The sequence below is a fragment of the Pelophylax lessonae genome (genome assembly GCF_965119305.1).
Source record: "Pelophylax lessonae genome assembly, chromosome: 1".
Classification (NCBI taxonomy): Eukaryota; Metazoa; Chordata; class Amphibia; order Anura; family Ranidae; genus Pelophylax; species Pelophylax lessonae.
Window position 1 is genome coordinate 17,598,416 of NC_138768.1, and position 21,114 is coordinate 17,619,529.

Below are 21,114 nucleotides of genomic sequence, written 5' to 3' on the forward strand. Positions count from 1 at the left end.
ACCTCACAGATCTTTGCTTATTGACATAAATAGACACTGTTATATTCAGAGCAGTATAAATATTCTGACAATGGCTTCAGATACGAGAGTGATATTTGTCAATGGTGTCCCAGATGTAATCATACAACCCCTGACCTGTGTGTGGTAAAATGATCAGGAGGGGGCGGTCCATGCTGTATATAAATTCTGTGTGAAGGTTCAATAAAGAGTGATTCTAATACAAGCTAAGTGTCAGACTAGCTTTGTATGGAGGGTGGCTGGAATATCTATATATGTTCACCACAGTAAGGAAGCTGTTTACTGATGGAAGACCACAAGTATAGTGTGGGTCGGAGGTTCCGTTACATGCTATATGACCAAATATTTGTAGTCACCTAAACATTACACCTATATGGGTTGATTGAGCATCCTATTTCAAAATTATGGTCATTTACTGTATATGGAGTTGCCCCCCATCTTTGTGCCTATAACTGCCTCTATAAACTGAATTTGTGCCAATTCAACCAAAAGATCCTTAATGAGGTTAGGCACTGATTTTGGATGAGAAAACTTGACTCACAATCAGGCTGAGGTCAGGATTGTGTTCATGACATTTGAGTTCCTCCTCACCAAACTTATTAATCCATTTCTTTATGGAGCTGGATTTGTGTTCAGGGGCACAGTCATGCTGGAACAGAAAAGGTTGAAAGAAAACAACTGCCTACATATACTGTAGAGCAGGGGTGTCAAACTCAATTTCGTTGTTGGTCGCATCAGAAGTATGATTGCCCTCAAAGGGCTGGTTGGGTCTGGGATGCACTACGTATATGTATGCAAAGTGCAGAGTTCAGGAGTGCATTATGCACAGTGTACAACCCAACCTCCCCCCATAAAATCTTCCTCACATCTCACTCTCCTACCTTGTCCGACTCTAGTACCTCCTTGTGTAGGTGGTTTATCACCTTGCAAAGAGATTGTTCCCTCTCTCAGATTCTGGAGATCTGTCCCTGCCGTCCCTCACCGTAAAAGCGTGTAGGAATCTGTTAATTCCAGGAGCTGCTGAGAGCCAAGTTGTCCCTTGTAAACATAGAAGGCTTCTGAGTTTACAAATGACAGTGAGGAGCGGGGGAGGAGGGTGAGATCCAGAGGTGGCGGAATGGAGGGTGGTGGAATGGAGTTCTGTCATGTTTCTACTGCAAAACTTGCTGCGATGGCCACATGACAAGGCTTGGTGGGTCGGATTCTGGATTGAATTTACACTGGCTGGTGATCTTGAAGCTTTCTTTCTTATCACACTTCAATCAGTATGTGAGAGCAAAGTGGGAGCAAGCTGCTAACTGCAGGTGTTGGTTACATGATATGATGCCTTGATTGATCACAGTATTTTTTGTGATTAGCATCGTCCAATGAACAGTTCAGTCACACTACTTTGCTTATGCATGCTAGGGGTCATGTAAGTGCAAGAAAACAATTAAGCTCCAAAATAGCTTCCAATCCTATAACATCCACCTTCCATCCACTTATGTCCAATATGCAGACAGAAGGCAGTTAAACAAATCATAATGATGATGATATAACAATATTACTGAATGTGTTTAATCTGGTCTACAGCATTATACATTTAATCAATGTATTACATTTACAGCATTATTTTCCCCAGCATTGTTCCTCTTGTATTCAGCTCAGGTTTTAAAAGTAAAATGTAGAGTTTTGAAGAAAACATACACAATAATATTCCAGCACTGGAGGTCAATATGGCGAATATCTCCACAGCCACCATGTATTTGCCTCTGGTGCTCAGATAGGCCGGGATCATGGCAATCCAGACACTGCAGAACACCAGCATGCTGAAGGTGATGTACTTGGCCTCATTAAAACTGTCCGGTAATGTCCTCACCATGAAAGCCAGAACAAAACTCACAGCTGCCAGAAACCCCATATAACCCAACATAGAGTAGAACCCGATAACTGACCCTTCATTACACTGAATGATGATCTTCCCAGGATAGGAGTCCATGTCATACTCCTGAAATGGTGGAGAGATGGACAACCAGAGAATGCAATTCATAACCTGAATGGATGAGCAGAATAACATGACTGTATTGGGAAGTTTGACTCCCACCCATTTTCTACAAGAGCTTCCAGGTCTGGTGGCTTTGAAAGCAATGAAGACCATGATGGTTTTGGCTAGGATAGAAGATGCGGAGATGGTGAAGGGAACTCCAAAGGAGACTTGTTGCAGCATACAGGTAATATCCACAGGACGGCCCAGGAAGAGGAATACAGACAGGAAACTCAGTATGAGGGAGAAGAGCAGAATGAAGCTGAGGTTCCGGTTATTGGCTCTGACTATGGGAGTGCTCCGAAACCAAAAAAATAGTCCAAGTATAAGGAGAGATGTTGTAGCAAATATGACTGAAGATACAGAAAAAAATAAAACTAGAATATCCTCCTCGTATGATAAATACTCATTGACCTTGTCAATACAAATATCTTTAGCTTTGTTAGGCCATTCATTTTCAGGACACTTCTTGCAGATTTTACTGTCTGTAGAGTAAAAATAAGTGAAAATAACATTAGGCACGGTACACCGAGAATGCAACTATTTGATGATAATGAATATTTTTTCAGTCATTTCGTTAAGAACTTGCTGACCGCTCCATAGCACTTTTACTGCTACAGGGTGGCAGCTGTGCATCAAATCACACACACACACACACACACACACACACACACACACACACACACACACACACACACACACATATATATATATAGACTAGAATCCATCTCTTCACCTAGAGAAAAGCAGTACACTGTGTAAACATAAACACTGGCTAGGCACACAGTTAACCCTTTGATCGCACTAGATGTTTATCCCCTTCCCAGACAGTGTCATTAGTACAATGTGCATATTTTTAGCACTGATCGCAGTATTAGTTTCAATGCTTCCCACAAAGTGTCAAAAGGGTCAGTTAGTGTCCGATAGTCCACCACAATATCGCAGTATAGCTTTAAGTCGCTGGCCGCCTTCATTACTAGCATTAAAATTTCCAGAAATATATCCCATCGTTTGTAGATGCTGTAACATTCATATAAACCAATCAATAAGCACTTATTGAGGGTTTTTTTTTTACCAAAAACATGTAGCAGAATACATTTTGGCCTAAATGTAATAAGAAATAATACATTTTAATTTTTTTATTGGATATGTTTTGTAGCAGAAAATAAAAAAAATGTATTTTTTTTTTTTTTTTTCAAAATTGTCGGTCTTCTTTTGTTTATAGCACAAAAAATAAGAAATGCAGTGGTGATCAAATACCTCAAAAGAAAGCTCTATTTGTAGGGAAAAAATGATCTACATTTCATTTGTAACAGTGTTACATGAGCGCCCAATTGTCTGTTAAAATAACGCAGTGCCGCGTCGCAAAAAAATGGCCTGGTCATGAAGGGGGTAAAACGTAAAAAAATGTTGGAGTTATAATGTAATATTAACCACTTTGCCACTGAGTACCGTAGTACTACTGCGGCAAAGTGGCTCGTTATCGTCTGACGACGTAGACCTACGTCGTCAGACACTCCCCCTTGTGGGTGGCGCTCGCGCGCCGCCGGAGGCTCGCTCCCGCTGTATTCAGTTCAGAAACACAAGCGGGCGGATCTCCCAAGTGACAGGGAGTGACAGATCGGAGTGTTCAGCATAGCTGAACACTCCGATCTGTCCCTGGCTCACTCAGTCACCTCCCCCCCACACGTCAGTAAGCACCAGGCATACATTAACCCCTCCCTCTCCAATAAAATTAACCCCTTCCCTGCCAGTGTCATTTTTACAGTAACAGTGCATATATATAGCACTGATTACTGCAGTAATGTCACTGGTCACCCCAAAAGTGTCAAAAATGTCAGTCAAGGGTCCGATCTGTCCGCCGCAATGTCGCAGTCCCGCAAAAAAAAATCGCAGATCGCCGCCATTACGCGTTAAAAAAAAACACCAAAAATGACAGAAATCTTTCCCTTTGTTAGTAAACGCAATAACTTTTGTGCAAACCAATCAAAATACGCTTATTGTGATTTTTTTTACCAAACATAGGTAGCAGAAAACAAATTGGCCAAAAATTTTAAAAAAATTTGATTTTTACATTTTTTTGGGGGGAATTTCATATAAAAAAATGTGAAAAATATTGTTGTTTTTTCAAAATGTATGCATTTTTTTGTTTATAGCGCAAAAAGTAAAAATCGCACAGGTGATCAAATACCACAAAAAGAAAGCTCTGTTTGTGGGAAAAAAAGGACGTAAATTTCGTTTGGGTATGGCATCCCACGACCGCGCAATTGTCAGTTAAAGTCGCACAGCGCCGAATTGCAAAAAGTGGCCCAGACGTAAGACAGCAAAATGCTCTAGTGGTAAAGTGGTTAAATATGAATTAAAAGCCATACAAAAAACAATTGTTTGGAACAATATATATGGTAAATATCTAATATATATACACTGCTCAAAAAAAAAAAAGGAACACTTTGAAAACACATCAGATCTCAATGGGGAAAAATCTCATGCTGGATATCGATACTGATATGGACTGTGTAATGTGCTAGGATCTATACTGGTATGGACTGGGTAATGTGTGAGGAAGGAAAGGATGCCAAATCATTTAATGGAAAATAAAATTATCACCCTACAGAGGGCTGAATTCAAAGACACCCCCAAAATCAAAGTGAAAAAATTATGCAGCAGACAAGTCTAATTTTCATTGCAGCAACTCAAAATGGTACTCAGTAGTTTTTATGGCCCCCACATGCTTGTATGCATGGCTGAAAACATCGGACATGCTCCTAATGAGACAAAAGGTGGTGTCCTGGGGTATTTCCTCCCAGATCTAGACCAGGGCCTCACTGAGCTCCTAAACAGACTGAGGTGCAACCTGGTGCAGATGGACAAAAACATAATGTCCCAGAGGTGTTCTATTGGATTTAGGTCAGGCAAGTGTGGGGGCCATTCAACGGTATCAATTACTTCATCCTCCAGGAACTGGCTTCATACTCTCGCCACATGAGGTCGGGCATTGTCGTGCACCAGGATGAATCCAGCACCCATTGCACCAGCGTAGGGTCTGACAATGAGTCCAAAGATTTCATCCAAATACCTAATGACAGTCAGGGTGCCATTGTCTAGCCTGTAGAGGTCTCTGCATCCCTCCATGGATATGCCTCCCCAGACCATCACAGACCTACCACCAAACCGGTCATGCTGAACGATGTTACAGGCAGCATAATGTGCTTCACAGTTTCTCCAGACCCTTCCACGCCTGTCACATGTGCTCAAGGTGAACCTGCTGTCATCTATGAAATCCACAGGGCGCCAGTGGAGGACCTTGCAATTCTTGTGTTCAGTGGCAAATGCCAGTAAAGCTCCACAATGCTGGGCAGTGAGCACAGGGCCAACTAGAAGACACCGGCCCTCAGGCCACCCTCATGAAGTCTGCTTCTGATTATTTGGTCAAAGACATTCACACCAGTAGCCTGCTGGAGGTCATTTTGTAGGACTCTGGCACAAAGGAGCAGATACCAGTCCTGCTGATAGGTTAAGGACCTTGTTGTGCAGTGTGGTATAAAATTTGACTATTTTTAATTTATTACTAAAAGGCGGTGTCTGAATTATCAATAGAATTATGACGCAGTGCCTCCAGCCGATTACGGCAAATAAATTAATAACTAAGAAAAACCCAATCAATTTTGTTCAGACACTTCAATAGTATACCACAGCAATTTCCCTGAGTTCTTTTTGATCGATTAATTTCTTTTTAAAGCATATACCAATCTTAGTGAAACAGTCTACAGTAGGGAATATATATATATAAGAATATTTATTCACGAGACGTGTCATCACGATAAATGATCAGACTTGAGTGACACAACGAGGTAACCTTACATAAAATACAAACTTAAAACGATAAATGCAATGTGATATTAGCTAGACGATGAAAGTAAAATAAAGCAAGATTACGTTTTTCCCAGATGCAGTATGAACCATAAATTAATATTCTATATAATCAGACCACAATTGTCTGCGCAATGCAAAGTCCGACAATCACTCCACTGCAGATGAAGCGAGAATAGGCCATGCAAAACGTGAGACTAATACGCCAATATGCGTTAAATCTAATATTAATAAAAACGTTATAAAAACAAAAATCATCTCTTTAGAGAAAAATATACATATGGTTTATACGGCTGGGATTGTACTCTCGTTACTGTTAAATATGCAATGTAAAACATTTAAGGAAGTACATAAACAATATAGAATAATAATCAATTAATTATCAAGGAATATTTATCATATTTAAATGGTGGCTAACTTAAAATGGTCGTTACCAGAGTCCTTAAGATGGCTGCATTTCCAAGATGGTGGCCAATTGGGGAGGAGTTTCGTTGACGTCCCTCCAAGTTTCAGGTACATGGTGGAGCAGATGGAGTCTGTATAGATGAGTCTGTGCATAGCTGTAGTAGCGTGTGTGTTGTATGTGTAATGTAATGTGTCGTGGTGTCTGATGTGTTGTGTTGTGTCTTGTGTCTCCTATTACATCTCTGGTTCCTTTTTATATTGTGTTGAACAAAAGGGCAGTAAAAATTATCATAAGCCAAGCCCAGTGGGAGGAACATTATCACCATTGGTTGGGATTACTTAACCATTAACTGACGAGGTCATTGGGCAACACCTCTACTAGTTAACCAAGATATGGGATATTAAACCTGTATAATTTCTCAGTTTAAGACTATCATAACTAACAACATAATAATTTCCATGCTCTCATCCTCTATACGTGTCCATCTAATATCTACCATGAAGTAAAGATTGGACCTGGTAATACCATTGAATTAAGAATATTACTAATACAATATATATATATTGATTGGAAATTACTGATTTACCCATATACTTTACATTTAGTAGCAGTAAGAATTATATAGATACATATACAGTTATATATATTGATACACAACAACTTGTATATGTAAACTTTTCTACAAATGGGTTATTTCCGATCAGAATATTATCCATTAAGGGATTATTATGTTAACAACAGTACATTCATGATTTGGGACTGGATTATAAAATATGGGCGAAATTTCTGACCATTTGACACTACTATATGATAGATATAATGTACTTCTCAATAGAAGATTGTCATAACATCATAGTTCCACAACCCCTTTTGTATATGATGGGGCAAAGATGTTGTATAAGCTTATGATTATATGAAATTCATTTGAGATTTGCAGTTCTCATCAGTCTAAGTGACAATGTTTATTTGACACCATGTAGATTCCAACAATCTCTACCCCCCTGTTGGCGTGTAGGTAAATGAATGACAGATTCTAGTCTTTGTCAAGGCTGATTTCCATTTGTTTGTGCTCTCATGATTTAGACTATAGTTTATCTGCTGGTGGATGGTTGAACACAGGTGTTATCCTGAATTTGAGTTTCGCCCATTGTGTGATACAAACGTCTCATGGCCAGCACATAAAGTTTTATGATCCCTCTGGCTTTTCTTGTTTCATGACTAGGGGAAGAATGTCTTATGTAAACCTTCCCCCCCAAAGGCCGTTCCACCTGGGATAAGCAATTTAGTTGCCTGCCTTCCCGAGCATTGTATTCAAAGTTTGTCAAACACAGCTACCTTTTGGGGGTAGATGACATAGCTTCTCATCTCAAAGTACGTGTAAATAAAATAATTTCAACAATGGACGCAATGTGTGTTTCAAACTGAAAGGGTTTTGCCTCAATCTGTAACAAGGTCAATTGAGGCCTCAAAGTTCACAATTCTTGACCTGTAATAATAAAAATGTATTTATATTTCGTACTGAAAGTCTAACAACCTTAGTTGGCCCTGTCCAGCTGGAATCTCCCCCATGCTCTTGAGACTGTTCTGGGAGGCGCAGCAAACCTTCTGGCAATGGCAGGTATTGATTTGCCATCCTGGAGGAGTTGGACTGCCTGTGCAACCTCTTTAGGGTCCAGGTATCACCTCATGCTACCAGTAGTGACACTGACCCTAGCTAAATTCAAAACTAGTGAAAAACAGTCAGAAAAGATGAGTAGGGAAAAAATGTCAGTGGCCTCCACCTGTAAAACCATTCTTTTTTTGGAGGTTGTCTCAATGTTGCCTATCTAGGCCCCCTGGTGTTAATGTCATTAACACAAAAGCAGCTAAAACTGATTAACAACCCCCCTCTGCTACTTAACTGATCAGATCAATATCCCAGGAGTTTAATTGATGTCATGCTATACTCTGATTTAAAAGTGTTGCTTTAATTTTTTTGAGCAGTATATATATATTTAAGATATAATATATAAGAAAGCTTTAGTCATGAACAAAGTGTGATGATGACCTACCGAAAATAAAAAGAACTTTCAGCCTCAGTGGTGGCCATGACACAGTCTATCTGTAACCTAAAATGTAAGTAACAATGACATTCCCTTATTTTACCATTTTTGGTCTCTTCAGTGAAATCATTTTCCAAACCATTTTTATATAAATGAAAAAGTGTTGGAGGCTTTCTCAGGCAGACAGTTGGAGGAATCTGATTCCTGTTGCTTGCTTGAGAAAGCCTCCAACACTCCCAGAATGGTCAGAGGTAGAAGAAAAGTGCAGCAATCTTTACCATAAAAGGCAGAAAGGCGCCATCAGTAATCATTAATTTCATACAATGTAGGGAGATGTTCAGCCTGCAAAGTGTAAAGTGGTTACAGAATCACTTTAAGGGACTTTAAAAGTTTTCATTTTCTAATTCAATATCAGAGTTTCTATTTAAAGAAACATAAAGCTTACCAGATTGGTTTGATATTTCTCCTTCTGAACATGGAGCACAATTATAACAACATGGGTGATATCCTTCTCTTATAGATTTTCTGAACCCTGGAAGACATTCCTCGGAGCATCGACCCCTTGGGACCTAAGATAATATGGAAAGATATGAACTATTCAAGAGCAAAACTACAGATATAATAGTGTAAGTAGGGATGGGCAAACTATTTGGCCCGAGCATGAGTTGCCAAACACCCGAATTTGCAGGGGTTCACCCCAACCTGGGTTTTCCGCTGACAACAGAATGTAAAAAAAGGAAACAGAGCTGAATAGCTGGTTGTTAAGGAGTAGAAGTGGCAGAATGTAAACAGAAGAATAGTCGGCATTAGAACATTTATAAAAAAAACAGTGTGGGGTTTCCATACCAGACCCTTATCTGAGCATATAGCCTGGTAGCCCAGAAAAGGGGGGATGAGCAAGCACCCCACTGAACTATATGATGAGGACAAGGGCCTTTTCATCTCAACCCTGGCTCCATTGTTTTTTTTTGGGGGGGCATACCCCGGCCTACCATGTGAATGAATAGAGGTACTCATGGTTGAGAGTCTCTGAGGTATGTCATGGGGGCATGGTCACCCAATAACGTCACCAGATGACCTCACCCCCATGTTTACTTACCACATACCCTAGGAAGGATCCTCTGCTCACACTATACTGCTATAAAACGTGTCTATTTATACATCTCTAATATCCACTGCAGGGTCTTTCCAGGACCTTATCTGCTAGGCCTCAGTGGCTTTGATTGTCCAGGCTTGGTACAGTATCCTCACCATTGTTTTTTATAATGATCTGCAGTTACAACAATATATACCACTTGTATGGTTGGGCAGAATAGGCGGAATTTTTTGAGACCATGTTTTTTATTGATACATGGAATCCCCATTTTTTGCACCATATGAATATTTATAATTGACACCTCCTACACCCCTGATGAAGGAGTTGTATAACCTCTGAAACGCATATAGTGGAGGACATCAGTTTCAAGTATTACTGTAGTGTATATTGGTGTAATTTCCGCTGTGTATTCCATGTATATCTTGCAAAAATTGCTTTTATTGATGAAACATGATTAAAAATTAATTTTATAAAATACATTTGCGATATTAGTTTAGTGCCTAAAAAATCTCACAATAGGGAATTTACAATTTTACTTACTGGGGATAAGCTGTCATTCAGCAAATGTCTCTGGACAGGACCAGATGTGTTCTTCCTATTTTTTCCTTTTTGTGCGAGTTGATGGCCGGTGTTCATCATGATTGACGCTGGATTTATATAGGTGGACACATTTATTTATTTATTTATTTTTAAAGAATGGACATATCAAAAATTGTCTTTGTGTTTTTATTTACTTTTCATATTTTTTTGGTGAATGAGCAGGGGTACTATGTATCCCATATTCCAGCATACTCCAGTGATTTCAGTGGGAATACCGCTGATAGCAGATGAGTCTTGGTTGTTAAGGATACGGCGGCCGCTAACTCTTTAAAAAACAGCTATTCACAATGAATCCAAATGAAAGCAATGAAACAAATGCAATTTGTTATGGGGTTTTTTTCGGATTTGTTGACATTTGGAAATTCGGATGCATCCGAATCTCCGAAAATCTAATTTTCATCCAAAAAATGAATCTTAATGAAAAGAAATGCAAATTTCTTCCTGACGATGTCAGGGGTTTTTAGGGATGTGGCGTGTGCAAGTATCTGCTGCTTCTTTAGGAACTAATGATAGCAGGAATCTGTCATATATAGAAATATCACTTCTATATATGATGCTCAGCTTCCGACAAACAGAGAGCAGGATGGGCAAATGTTTTGTTTTTCATCTGAAAGTATGAAAAGCCAAACCTATGTTCACACCAAATAGTTGGCTCACCTCTACCCTGCACATGTTTCCTGTAGTTGCTAACAAGACTTGCACAGGGGCTGCAAAGAACATAAGGCCACATTTCCTTTCCAAACTTTTTCAGTTCATTAACCTATTTTATACTATGTCTATGTCTAGATTTTTCTTCAGGTCATTCAACAGAATCTCAATTGGATTGGGGTCTGGACTCTGAGATGCTCATTTTACATGTTTTTCTTGTGAACCCTTTTCTTTCTGATTTGTTTCAAATGTTTACAGTAGAAGTTTTCCTGATGCACTCAACTTTCATTACGCTTCAGTACCAACCTTCAATCTCAAATGTATCTAAACCCAAAAACAAAATGTAATATATTGTAGTTTATCTGTCCTTAGACTGCATATCTTCCATTGTATACTTCCATGTATTTCACCTGGTAGCCGGTTACACAGTTCATGTCTTAGAGTGACAACACTCCCTCACTGCACTATAGAGCTGTGTTTTACCCCCGGGCTGCTCTCCTGATTTGGACTGCCAACCCCTCCTCCTCTCCTCATCTCCATTACATAGGGTTCTTTTGAAGCTCACAGAAGATTTCTGGGAAAACCGAATACATTGTTTGATATACTGTATATGTTTTGTGATCAGAAAGTTACAAGGACACTGGAATTTTGGCACAGTAAAAAAAGTATTTTCTGTAATTTCAAAAATTGTACTTAGCCTGAAAGCAAGAAAACATACAGTATGCAGCCACCACATCTAAGGACTGGCAATGGACATTATATTACATGTTCTTGGGTTTAGAAATTGTTTAATGATCTCTACTATGATATTGTCCAGTAAAAGTTCATCAAGCAATTTTAATATAAATCTCCTTGTGACACATCAACGGGTGACCCCGCCCCCTTGGGTTGTCACCAATCCAGCATGCCCCCAGTCAGTGATGCACAAGGGGTGGACCACCTTGTGTTTTCCACAGGGTGGCCCCACCCTTTTGTCTATTTAGGAGCGGGAGGTGGCGGAGCTGTCAGACTCTGGGAACCTTCGTCTGAAGCAGGATTTTTTTTATTCTTCAGGTCAGCTGAGGCAGTGGGCATCATGATTGACAATGGATCTACACTGGGGGGACTTTATTTATTTATTTATTTATTTATTTATTTTACTAAAGGAATTGTCAAAAACTGCCTCCTGTATTTTTTTTACACTACACTTTTTTTTGGCAAATGAGTAGAGTTTCTATGTACCCCATACTCATTCACATAGGGGGAGGGATCTGGGGGTCCCTTTGTTAAAGGGGGCTTCTGGATTTAGATAAGCCACCTGCCTGCAGATCCCCACAACCACCAGCCAGGGTTGTGGGGAAGAGGCCCATGTCCCCATCAACATGGGGACAAGGTTATTTGGGGGGGAAACACTTCCTGCCCCAAAGCACCCCCTCATGTTGAGGGCATGGGGTCTAATATGGTTCAGGAGGGGGACATTTCTCATCTCCCCTTTCCTAAACTGCCATGCTGCATGTTTAGAAAATGGTCTGCTAAGGATTTTGGTGGGGACCCCTTGTCATTTTTTTTTTAATTTTGGCATGAGGGTTCCTCTCAAAACCCCGCGCCATTTGTTTTCCTAATTTTTCATTCACGCCAATTCTTTTTTTTTTTACATTCAGCTGTCAGTAGGAAACCCCGCTGACTGCTGATGACTCATCGGTTGTTAAGGATGCCATGTTGTTTACTGGTTATTAAGAATGCTGGTGGCTGCCCACTCCTTAACAACCAGCTATTTACAGTATTTGTTAAGAACGGTAAATTACCACTGGCTTTCACTACTAAAATACCGCATAACTTCATAAAATAGCGCATGTGGTATTTTAATAGTGCTTTGAATTCTATCTAAGTTGAATTATTGCATCTGCTTGTATGTGTTTTTTACTCTGTTATACTCAAAAATTTTAAATAAATAAAAAAATAAAAAATAGTGCTTTGATTGCTTCAACTAGTTGTGCACCAGTATGTATGACAATGTAAAATGCTTGGTGTAATATTTTGTTACAGAAGAAGGAAGGGGGAGAGGGACAATATTTTGTTAGATTTTTTTTTATTTAGTTGCATTTTAGGAGCCACTCATTCAGAAACCAAGGACGCTCCAAGGGGTTTACAAACATTGTTTTTTTTTTCTATCTATTGTATATAACTGTGAATTTCTGATCAGGGGGAATTACTACTTCAACCAGTAAGATTTATTCAGAAGGCCTAGGAAGAATCTGGCCATGGTTAGTAGTGGTGGCCATTCCAGTCCAAAGTCTTCTTTGCATAGGAGTCATGGTCCTTCTATGAGGGATGGGCCGAGTGACCCCCTGTTCGGTTCTCATCAGAAGTTTCGAACGTAGCAAAAGTTTGGAACCGAACAAATAAACTGTTAGCGAACCCCATTAAAGTCTATGGGACTTTGCTCCAGATGGTGCAATACCGTTAAAAAAAAGTTTATTTTCTTCCATGATACTTTTTAAAAACCAATAAGCATGATAAAACACAATAGAACGCACGTTGTGACGTCATGGGAGCCGAGTGGAAGGCAAGAGGGTAATCACTGCTCTCCACTCCGGGGCTCCGTCTGTGGCGGTTCTATTGTGTTTTATCGTTCTTTTTTAACCTGTATCGTGGAAGAAAATAAACTTTTTTAACAGTTTCGCACCATCTGGAGCTTTCTTTTTTGTATCATAACCGGCCGGATGTGTGGATAAGGAGGAGTGGAGGCTGCCATTACTGAGAGCGGAGGCACTGTACCCTAAATAGGATCCATCCTGGCCCAGGTGGCCAAACAAGCGTTGTCCGGTCTTAATGCCATAAGGCATATAAGACCCATTCTCTCTGGTGAGTGAGCCAATTTTACTACTCTTTACGGTGGAGAACGACCATTACCACAAGGCTGATTTGGAGGCCTGGCACATAGCACTTGCACTTTACTTATTTTTTCATATTGCACCTTTAATTATGAACTTTGCTGAGCACCAATGAGACACGAGCACCTGCAAGTCTCATGCACTTTAAACTGAACTGGACTATTTAAATACACTTAACTGTTTGCCTATATTGTATTTATTTTGTATACAAAATTGATTGTAATATTGATGCACTGTTGGCACTATATTGTTTATATATCTATTTTCCCATTTATTATTGAAAGCATAATACTGTATTGATATCAAGCAAGCGCTATAGGTAGCCCCTTCACTAGTTGCTATACATACTCTCTTGCCAATGGGCTGAGTGGTGGGAGGTTAAATGCCTAGTCAAGAATGTGGTACCAAAATGGCTGGTGTTTTTGCCATGCTTGATGTACTTGAGGCAAAGTTTGCAAATTGGCTGCACATTTGCTAAAAAAGGCCCAGACAGCTGAGCTGTGGGAAGGGTGAAGGGTGCTGGGAGATAACAGCATGACAATGTGATGGAATAGGGTTGCTACTCTCTACTCTTCCATGATGGCTGCCTCGTTGGGGTTGTGTCTTACCCTCACTTTGCTCCTCTGCTCTATCCAGCACAAAGTTGCTTCAGTGACCTCATTATCATCATCTCCATCACCCTCATTACCACTGGAGACAACTTGGCAATAATGTCAGGATCCGGACTGGTAGCAGGAGCGTTGCAGGAAGTGGATCCGCTGTGTCGGTGAGGGAATGGCGTGGACCGTACCGGAGGATCGGTTCTAAGTAGTTACTGGTTTTCACCAGAGCCCGCCGCAAGGCGGGATGGTCTTGCTGCGTCGGTAACTACCAGGTCTTGTCCTCCGGTAGCGGCTCAACCTCACTGACTGCTGAGATAGGCATAGTACAAAAGGGACAGGCAGAGGTGTAGTCAGACGTAGCAAAGGTCAGGGCAGGCAGCACAGGTTCAGAGGCGCTAATCGTTAGCAAAGGGTTCGGCAACAGGCAAAGGATTCCACAAATAACGCTTTCACTAGGGCACTAAGGTAACAAAGATTCGGCAAGGGCAGGAAGGGGCAGGTCACTTATATATGAAACAGGAAACAGAAAACAGGAAACAGGAAGGGAGGTTTGGACCAGGCACCAATTACTGGTGCACTGGCCCTTTAAATTTCAAACAGCCGGCGCGCGCGCGCCCTATGGTGCAGGGACGTGCGCGCCGGGAACCACGTGAGCGGGGAGCGGAGGAGAGAGCCGGAGCGGGCACAGGTGAGTGGATCTGGGACGAACGCCGCGAGCGCTCCGGTCCAGGAGCAGGGACCGGAGCGCTCAGCGTTACAGTACCCCCCCCTTTGGTCTCCCCCTCTTTTTGGTAAAAAAAGAAGCCTGAGGATGAGGTTACGGTCCGAGATATTCTCCTCTGGCTCCCAAGATCTATCTTCAGGACCGCAGCCCTCCCAGTCCACCAAAAAATATCTTCTCCCCCTGACCACTTTAGAGGCCAATATCTCCTGAACGGAGAAGACATCCGAGGTGCCGGATGGCGTGGGAGGAAGATTCTTGGGGGAAAAGCGATTAAAAACTGCAGGCTTGAGGAGGGAGATATGAAAACAGTTGGGAATTTTAAGGGAGGAAGGGAGATGGAGTTGGTAACACACAGGATTGATACTCTTCTTGACCTTGTAGGGTCCCAAGTAACGAGGACCAAGCTTGTAACTAGGAACCCTGAAGCGAATGTACCTGCAGGAGAGCCAAACTCTGTCCCCAGGAACCAGGACAGGAGGAGGCCGACGTTTCTTGTCCGCTTGGATTTTCATGCGGGATGAGGCTTGTAAGAGGGACAGGCGCATCTGACGCCAGATGGTAGAAAAGTCTTGCACCAGGTCATCCACTGCAGGTACACCGGAGGAGGAGGATAACGGCAGAGGAGGTAGAGGATGATGACCGTAAACCACGAAGAAGGGAGACTTGTTGGTTGCGGATGAGTCTTTGTGGTTATAGGAAAACTCCGCCCACGGGAGGAGGTCGACCCAATCGTCTTGACGGGAGGAAACGAAGTGGCGAAGGTAGTCGCCCAAGATTTGATTGACCCGCTCTACTTGTCCGTTGGTTTGGGGGTGGTATGAAGAAGAGAAATCCAGCTTGATTTTAAGCCGTCCACAAAGAGCCCTCCAGAATTTGGACACAAACTGGACTCCTCTATCAGAGACAATATGTGAAGGCAGGCCGTGTAACCGGAAGATGCGTCGGAGGAAATGCTTGGCCAACTGAGGCGCGGATGATAAGGCTGGCAACGAGATGAAGTGCGCCATCTTCGAGAAGCGATCTACGACGACCCAAATTATAGTTTTCCTGTGAGATGGTGGTAGGTCCGTAACGAAGTCCATCGCGATATTGGACCAGGGGGTCTCTGGTATGGGAAGTGGCTGGAGAAAGCCGGCGGGTCTTTGGCGAGGGGTTTTGTTTTTGGCACATACAGAGCAGGACTGCACAAATTCAGAGATGTCCTCCAAGGATGGCCACCAATATCTCCTGGAGATAAGTTGTACAGTCTTTCGGACGCCTGGATGTCCTGCGAGAAGAGAAGAATGTCCCCACTTAAGAACTTTTAGGCGAAGACGGGGAGAAACATAGGTTTTTCCGGGAGGGAGGTTACGCAAGTCTACAGGTGCCACGGTGACCAGACATTCCGGGGTCACAATGTGCTGTGGCTTGACTTCCTCTCCTGTGACATCAGAAGAACGAGAGAGGGCATCGGCCCTGAGGTTCTTGCCAGTGTTGCCAACCGCCCGTAGATTTACGGGCAGCTCGTAAAAACAGGGAGCTTTTCTCCTGCCCGTAAATGCCCGTAGCAGGATAAAAGTGCGCCCGCCCCCGCCTCCGCCCACGCCTCCGCCCCCCGCCGTCATTTAAGTTTTCCCGGTGTCTTATTGGAAGACTCGTACTTGCGGCGGCCGCGGAAATTACGTCTAAAGTTGAACCAATCGGCAGTACAGGCGCCGGTGGACTGTCTGTCACTGTGGAGTATTAGAAGTCGAGGAGGATGCTGGATGGTTGGTGGTGTGGTGGTCGGTGGAGTGGACAGAGCAACAGATTGTGACAGACAGGAGAGGCAGCCGCAGTCCGCAGAGCACACAGAAAAACAGAGGACTGTCTGGTGAGTGGGGCTCCGAGCCTCTGACAGCTAGCAGAGCAAACTGGAGTAGAGAGGGGGCAGAGGACATCAGTGTCTTGCTCCTGTGCCCCCTTCACCTCTCCACAGGCAGTGTCACAGCTTCACTCTGCAGTAATGTCACTGATATGGCTATGGAGAGGTGAAAGGGACTTAGGAGGAGGACACTGATGTGGGGAGCTAATATGAAGGGGGACAGAAGAAGAAACTGCTGTGAGGGGGTGAGGAGGGCACTTCCATGTCCACGCAGGCTCTGACCACCCCCTTTACCATGTCCGCAGTCTCTGACCACCCCCTGTACCATGTCCGCTGTCTCTGACCACTCCCTGTACCATGTCCGCAGTCTCTGACCACTCCCTGTACCATGTCTGCAGTCTCTGACAACCCCCTGTACCATGTCCGCAGTCTCTGACCACTCTCTGTACCATGTCCGCAGCCTCTGACCCCCCCCCTGTACCATGTCCGCAGTCTCTGACCACCCCCTGTACAATGTCCGCAGTCTCTGACCACCCCCTGTACCATGTCCGCAGTCTCTGACCACCTCCTGTTCCATGTCCGCAGCCTCTGACCACCCCCTGTACCATGTCCGCAGTCTCTGACCACCCCCTGTACCATGTCCGCAGTCTCTGACCACCCCCTGTACCATGTCCGCAGTCTCTGACCACCTCCTGTTCCATGTCCGCAGCCTCTGACCACCCCCTGTACCATGTCTGCAGTCTCTGACCATCCCCTGTACCATGTCCGCAGTCTCTGACCACCCCCTGTACCATGTCCGCAGTCTCTGACCACCTCCTGTTCCATGTCCGCAGTCTATGACCACCTCCTGTTCCATGTCCGCAGTCTCTGACCACCTCCTGTTCCATGTCCGCAGTCTCTGGCCACCTCCTGTTCCATGTCCGCAGTCTCTGAGCACCTCCTATTCCATGTCCGCAGTCTCTGAGCACCTCATGTTCCATGTCCGCAGTCTCTGAGCACCTCCTGTTCCATGTCCGCAGTCTCTGAGTACCTCCTGTTCCATGTCCGAAGTCTCTGAGCACCTCCTGTTCCATGTCTGCAGTCTTTGACCACCTCCTGTTCCATGTCCGCAGTCTCTGACCACCTCCATTTCCATGTCCGCAGTCTCTGAGCACCTCCTGTTCCATGTCCGCAGTCTCTGAGCACCTCCTGTTCCATGTCCGCAGTCTCTGAGCACCTCCTGTTCCATGTCTGCAGTCTCTGACCACCTCCTGTTCCATGTCCGCAGTCTCTGACCACCTCCATTTCCATGTCCGCAGTCTCTGACCACCTCCTGTTCCATGTCCGCAGTCTCTGACCACCTCCTGTTCCATGTCCGCAGTCTCTGACCACCTCCTGTTCCATGTCCGCAGTCTCTGACCACCTCCTGTTCCATGTCCGTAGTCTCTGACCACCTCCTGTTCCATGTCCGCAGTCTCTGACCACCTCCTGTTCCATGTCCGCAGTCTCTGACCACCTCCTGTTCCATGTCCGCAGTCTCTAACCATCTTTTCTTTTATCATGTCTGCAGTCTCTGCAGGGGAGTCTGGAGAGGAGTCAAGAGTGAGAGCGCCGCCGGGATGGGGGTCACGGGAGAAGTTAGATGTGTGGGGCCCTGGCCTGCGGAGTGGAGACCAGAGCCGTCTGACTGAGCCCTGCACAGTGCACCTGAGGGGAGGTCAGTGACAGCACCGCTAGACCAGTCTGATGGGGGGGGGGTCACTGATGTAAGGGGGAGAGAATACAATAATGTAAGTGGGCACTGACTTTTGTTTAACTTAAACGCATTGCTAATAGCACTATCTACACTGAAAACGGCTATTTTATGTACATTTTTGCAGTGCCAGTAAAAAATTGGTGCCGTGCATTGTGGTAATTTGGTCATTCGACGGGCCAAACAAACAGCCGAACGCTCTGATAATTTAGGTGTTCGTCTAAGCTATTAGTAGTCAGTCACATTCAGCTGGACTTGTTCTGTATGTAGAAGATGTCTTATAGTCCATCTATTCTTCAGTTATAATGGGAACATATCTCAAGATTTATATCAACACAGCTATTGGTGACACCTTCATCTAATGACCATGGAATTAGTCAGGGAAGATGTTGGCCATCCAAGAACAGGATGGGAGGAGGGGGTTAGGTTTTGTCAGGAGATTGGCTTTAGGGTCAAAACGAATACGTTTCTTGTAAAAATTGTGAATCAGCTTCCCCAGTGTAACTCACCTTGTCTCCTTTCCATGATATTCGCTCTGATTGTAGTGTAAGTTGCTGACCCTCTGATAGGGACCCATCAAAGTGGCCCACATGCATCCAATCAGTGGTATTTTTACCTTCAGTTCTTGTAATCCAATTTACAATTACCAGTAGGCTGGGCAGTTCTCCTTTATCATTAAAAATCATGACCCTGCCATTTGGATCCTTGTACTGGACTTTCTTTACATAGCGGGACAGCTTAAAAAATGACAGAAATTAATTTAGATAACAAGCATATAGAACGTTTAATAATTTATTGATTATAGATTGTTTATCTAGTTATATCTCATTTAGAGAATGCCCTCGGGATGTGATGACCTATTTGCTGAGCACTTATAATCAGATACATTTTATTGGGACTATTAATAAGTCATTTGTTTTGTGAATGCGATCGTTCCAGAGATAAATCAATAATTCTCCCCCTTTACAATACACTGGCTCAGCCTCATCTTGAATATAAAGTTCAGTTTTGGTCACCAATCCTCAGGAAATATATCAATGAATTAGAAAGAGTTCAGCAAAGGGCAACAGAATTGAAAAGGAGGACACAGGATCTCAGCTATGAGGACTGATAGAATAGAGTTATTCACTCCAGAGAGGAGGCAATTAAGAGAGGACCTGATTACAATGTACAAAAATATTGAAGGTGACTTCAGTAACTGCGACAAACTGTTTACTGTAAGGTCCCTGAAGAGGACAGGTGGCCATGATTTGAGGTTAGAAGAAAAAAAGGCTTAACCTTACATTGTAGAAAGGGTTCTTCACTGTTAGAGCAGTAAAAATATGTGACTCCCTTCCTTAGGAAGTGGTACAAGCTGAGAGTGCTGAAAACTTCAACAAACTTTTAGATGTCTTCCTCAGAAAGCAGAATATATGGGGCTATGGGAAATTTTAGAGTGTAAAAATTACACATGGACACACACACAGGTTGAAATGGAAGGATCTGTGTCTTTTTTAATTTTTTATCCAGTTGACCCCCGGAAGATTTTACCCCAAACATGACCAGGGCATGTTTTGCTATTTTGCATTCTGCTACTTTAACTGGTAATTGTGTAATCATGCAACACTATGCAAATGAAATTTATGTCTTTTTAAACAAATAGAGCTTTCCTTTGGTGGTATTTATTCACCACTGTGTTTTTAATTTTTTATTGTTTAAATGAAAAAAGAACGATCATTTTGAAAAAAAAAAAAAACAATATTTTTCAGAATTTTTCATAAATTTAGGACAAAATATATTCTGTTACATGTCTTTGGTAAAAAAAAAATCCCAATAGGTGTAAATTGGTATATATACTGGGTTTTCTTTTTATACTACAGTAGTAATGGCAGTGAGCAGTGACTTATAGTGGGACTGTGATAGTGTGGTGGGCAACTTGACACTAAGGGGTTGTATCACTAAAACCGGAGAGTGCAAAATCTATTGCAGCTCTGCATAAAAATGATTCAAGTTTTTTGTCAAAGCTTAATTGAACAAGCTGAAGTTCGAAGCTGATTGGCTGCCATGCACATCTGCATTACATTTTGCACTCTCCAGTTTTAGTAAATCAACCCCTAACTGACACTGGGTGAGAACTGAAAAACTGACACTGACATCACCGGTGACACTAATACAGGGATCAGTGCCAATACTATACACTGTCACGTTACAGTGAGATACACCCATTGGATAGTTTTGTTGTATTCCGCGTTGCAATAAAAACCCATTTAGGGGAAAAAAATAAAATTGCAACCTAGTCTGCATATGTTACAGTGAGATACATCCTTTGCATACTGTTGTATTCCGCTTATCAATAAAAACCCATTTAGGGGGAAAAAATGTAATTGCGGCCTAGTCTACATATGTTACAGTGAGATACACCCTGTGCATACTGTTGTTGTATTCCGCTTATCAATAAAAACCCATTTAGAGGAAAAAAATTAATTGCAGCCTAGTCTGCATATGGTACAGTGAGATACACTCTTTGCACAGTTGTTGTATTGCGCTTATCAATAAAAACCCATGTAGGGGAAAAAAAATTACATGCGGCCTAGTCTGCATATGGTACAGTGAGATACACCCTTTGCATACTGTTGTTGTATTCCGCTTATCAATAAA

The 21,114-nt window shown here is 42.7% G+C and overlaps 1 protein-coding gene across 1 annotated transcript; it reads right to left on the bottom strand.

Moving 5' to 3' along the window:
- Nucleotides 1-1,618: 1,618 nt before the first annotated feature.
- LOC309568934 (vomeronasal type-2 receptor 26-like) lies at nucleotides 1,619-19,163 on the bottom strand (the record flags this gene model as incomplete). Its single annotated transcript, XM_082274702.1, has 3 exons — nucleotides 1,619-2,526; nucleotides 8,805-8,928; nucleotides 18,987-19,163. 3 exons carry the CDS (start codon nucleotides 19,161-19,163, stop codon nucleotides 1,619-1,621), a joined length of 1,209 nt encoding a protein of 402 aa, XP_082130828.1.
- Between the last annotated feature and the right edge of the window lie 1,951 nt (nucleotides 19,164-21,114).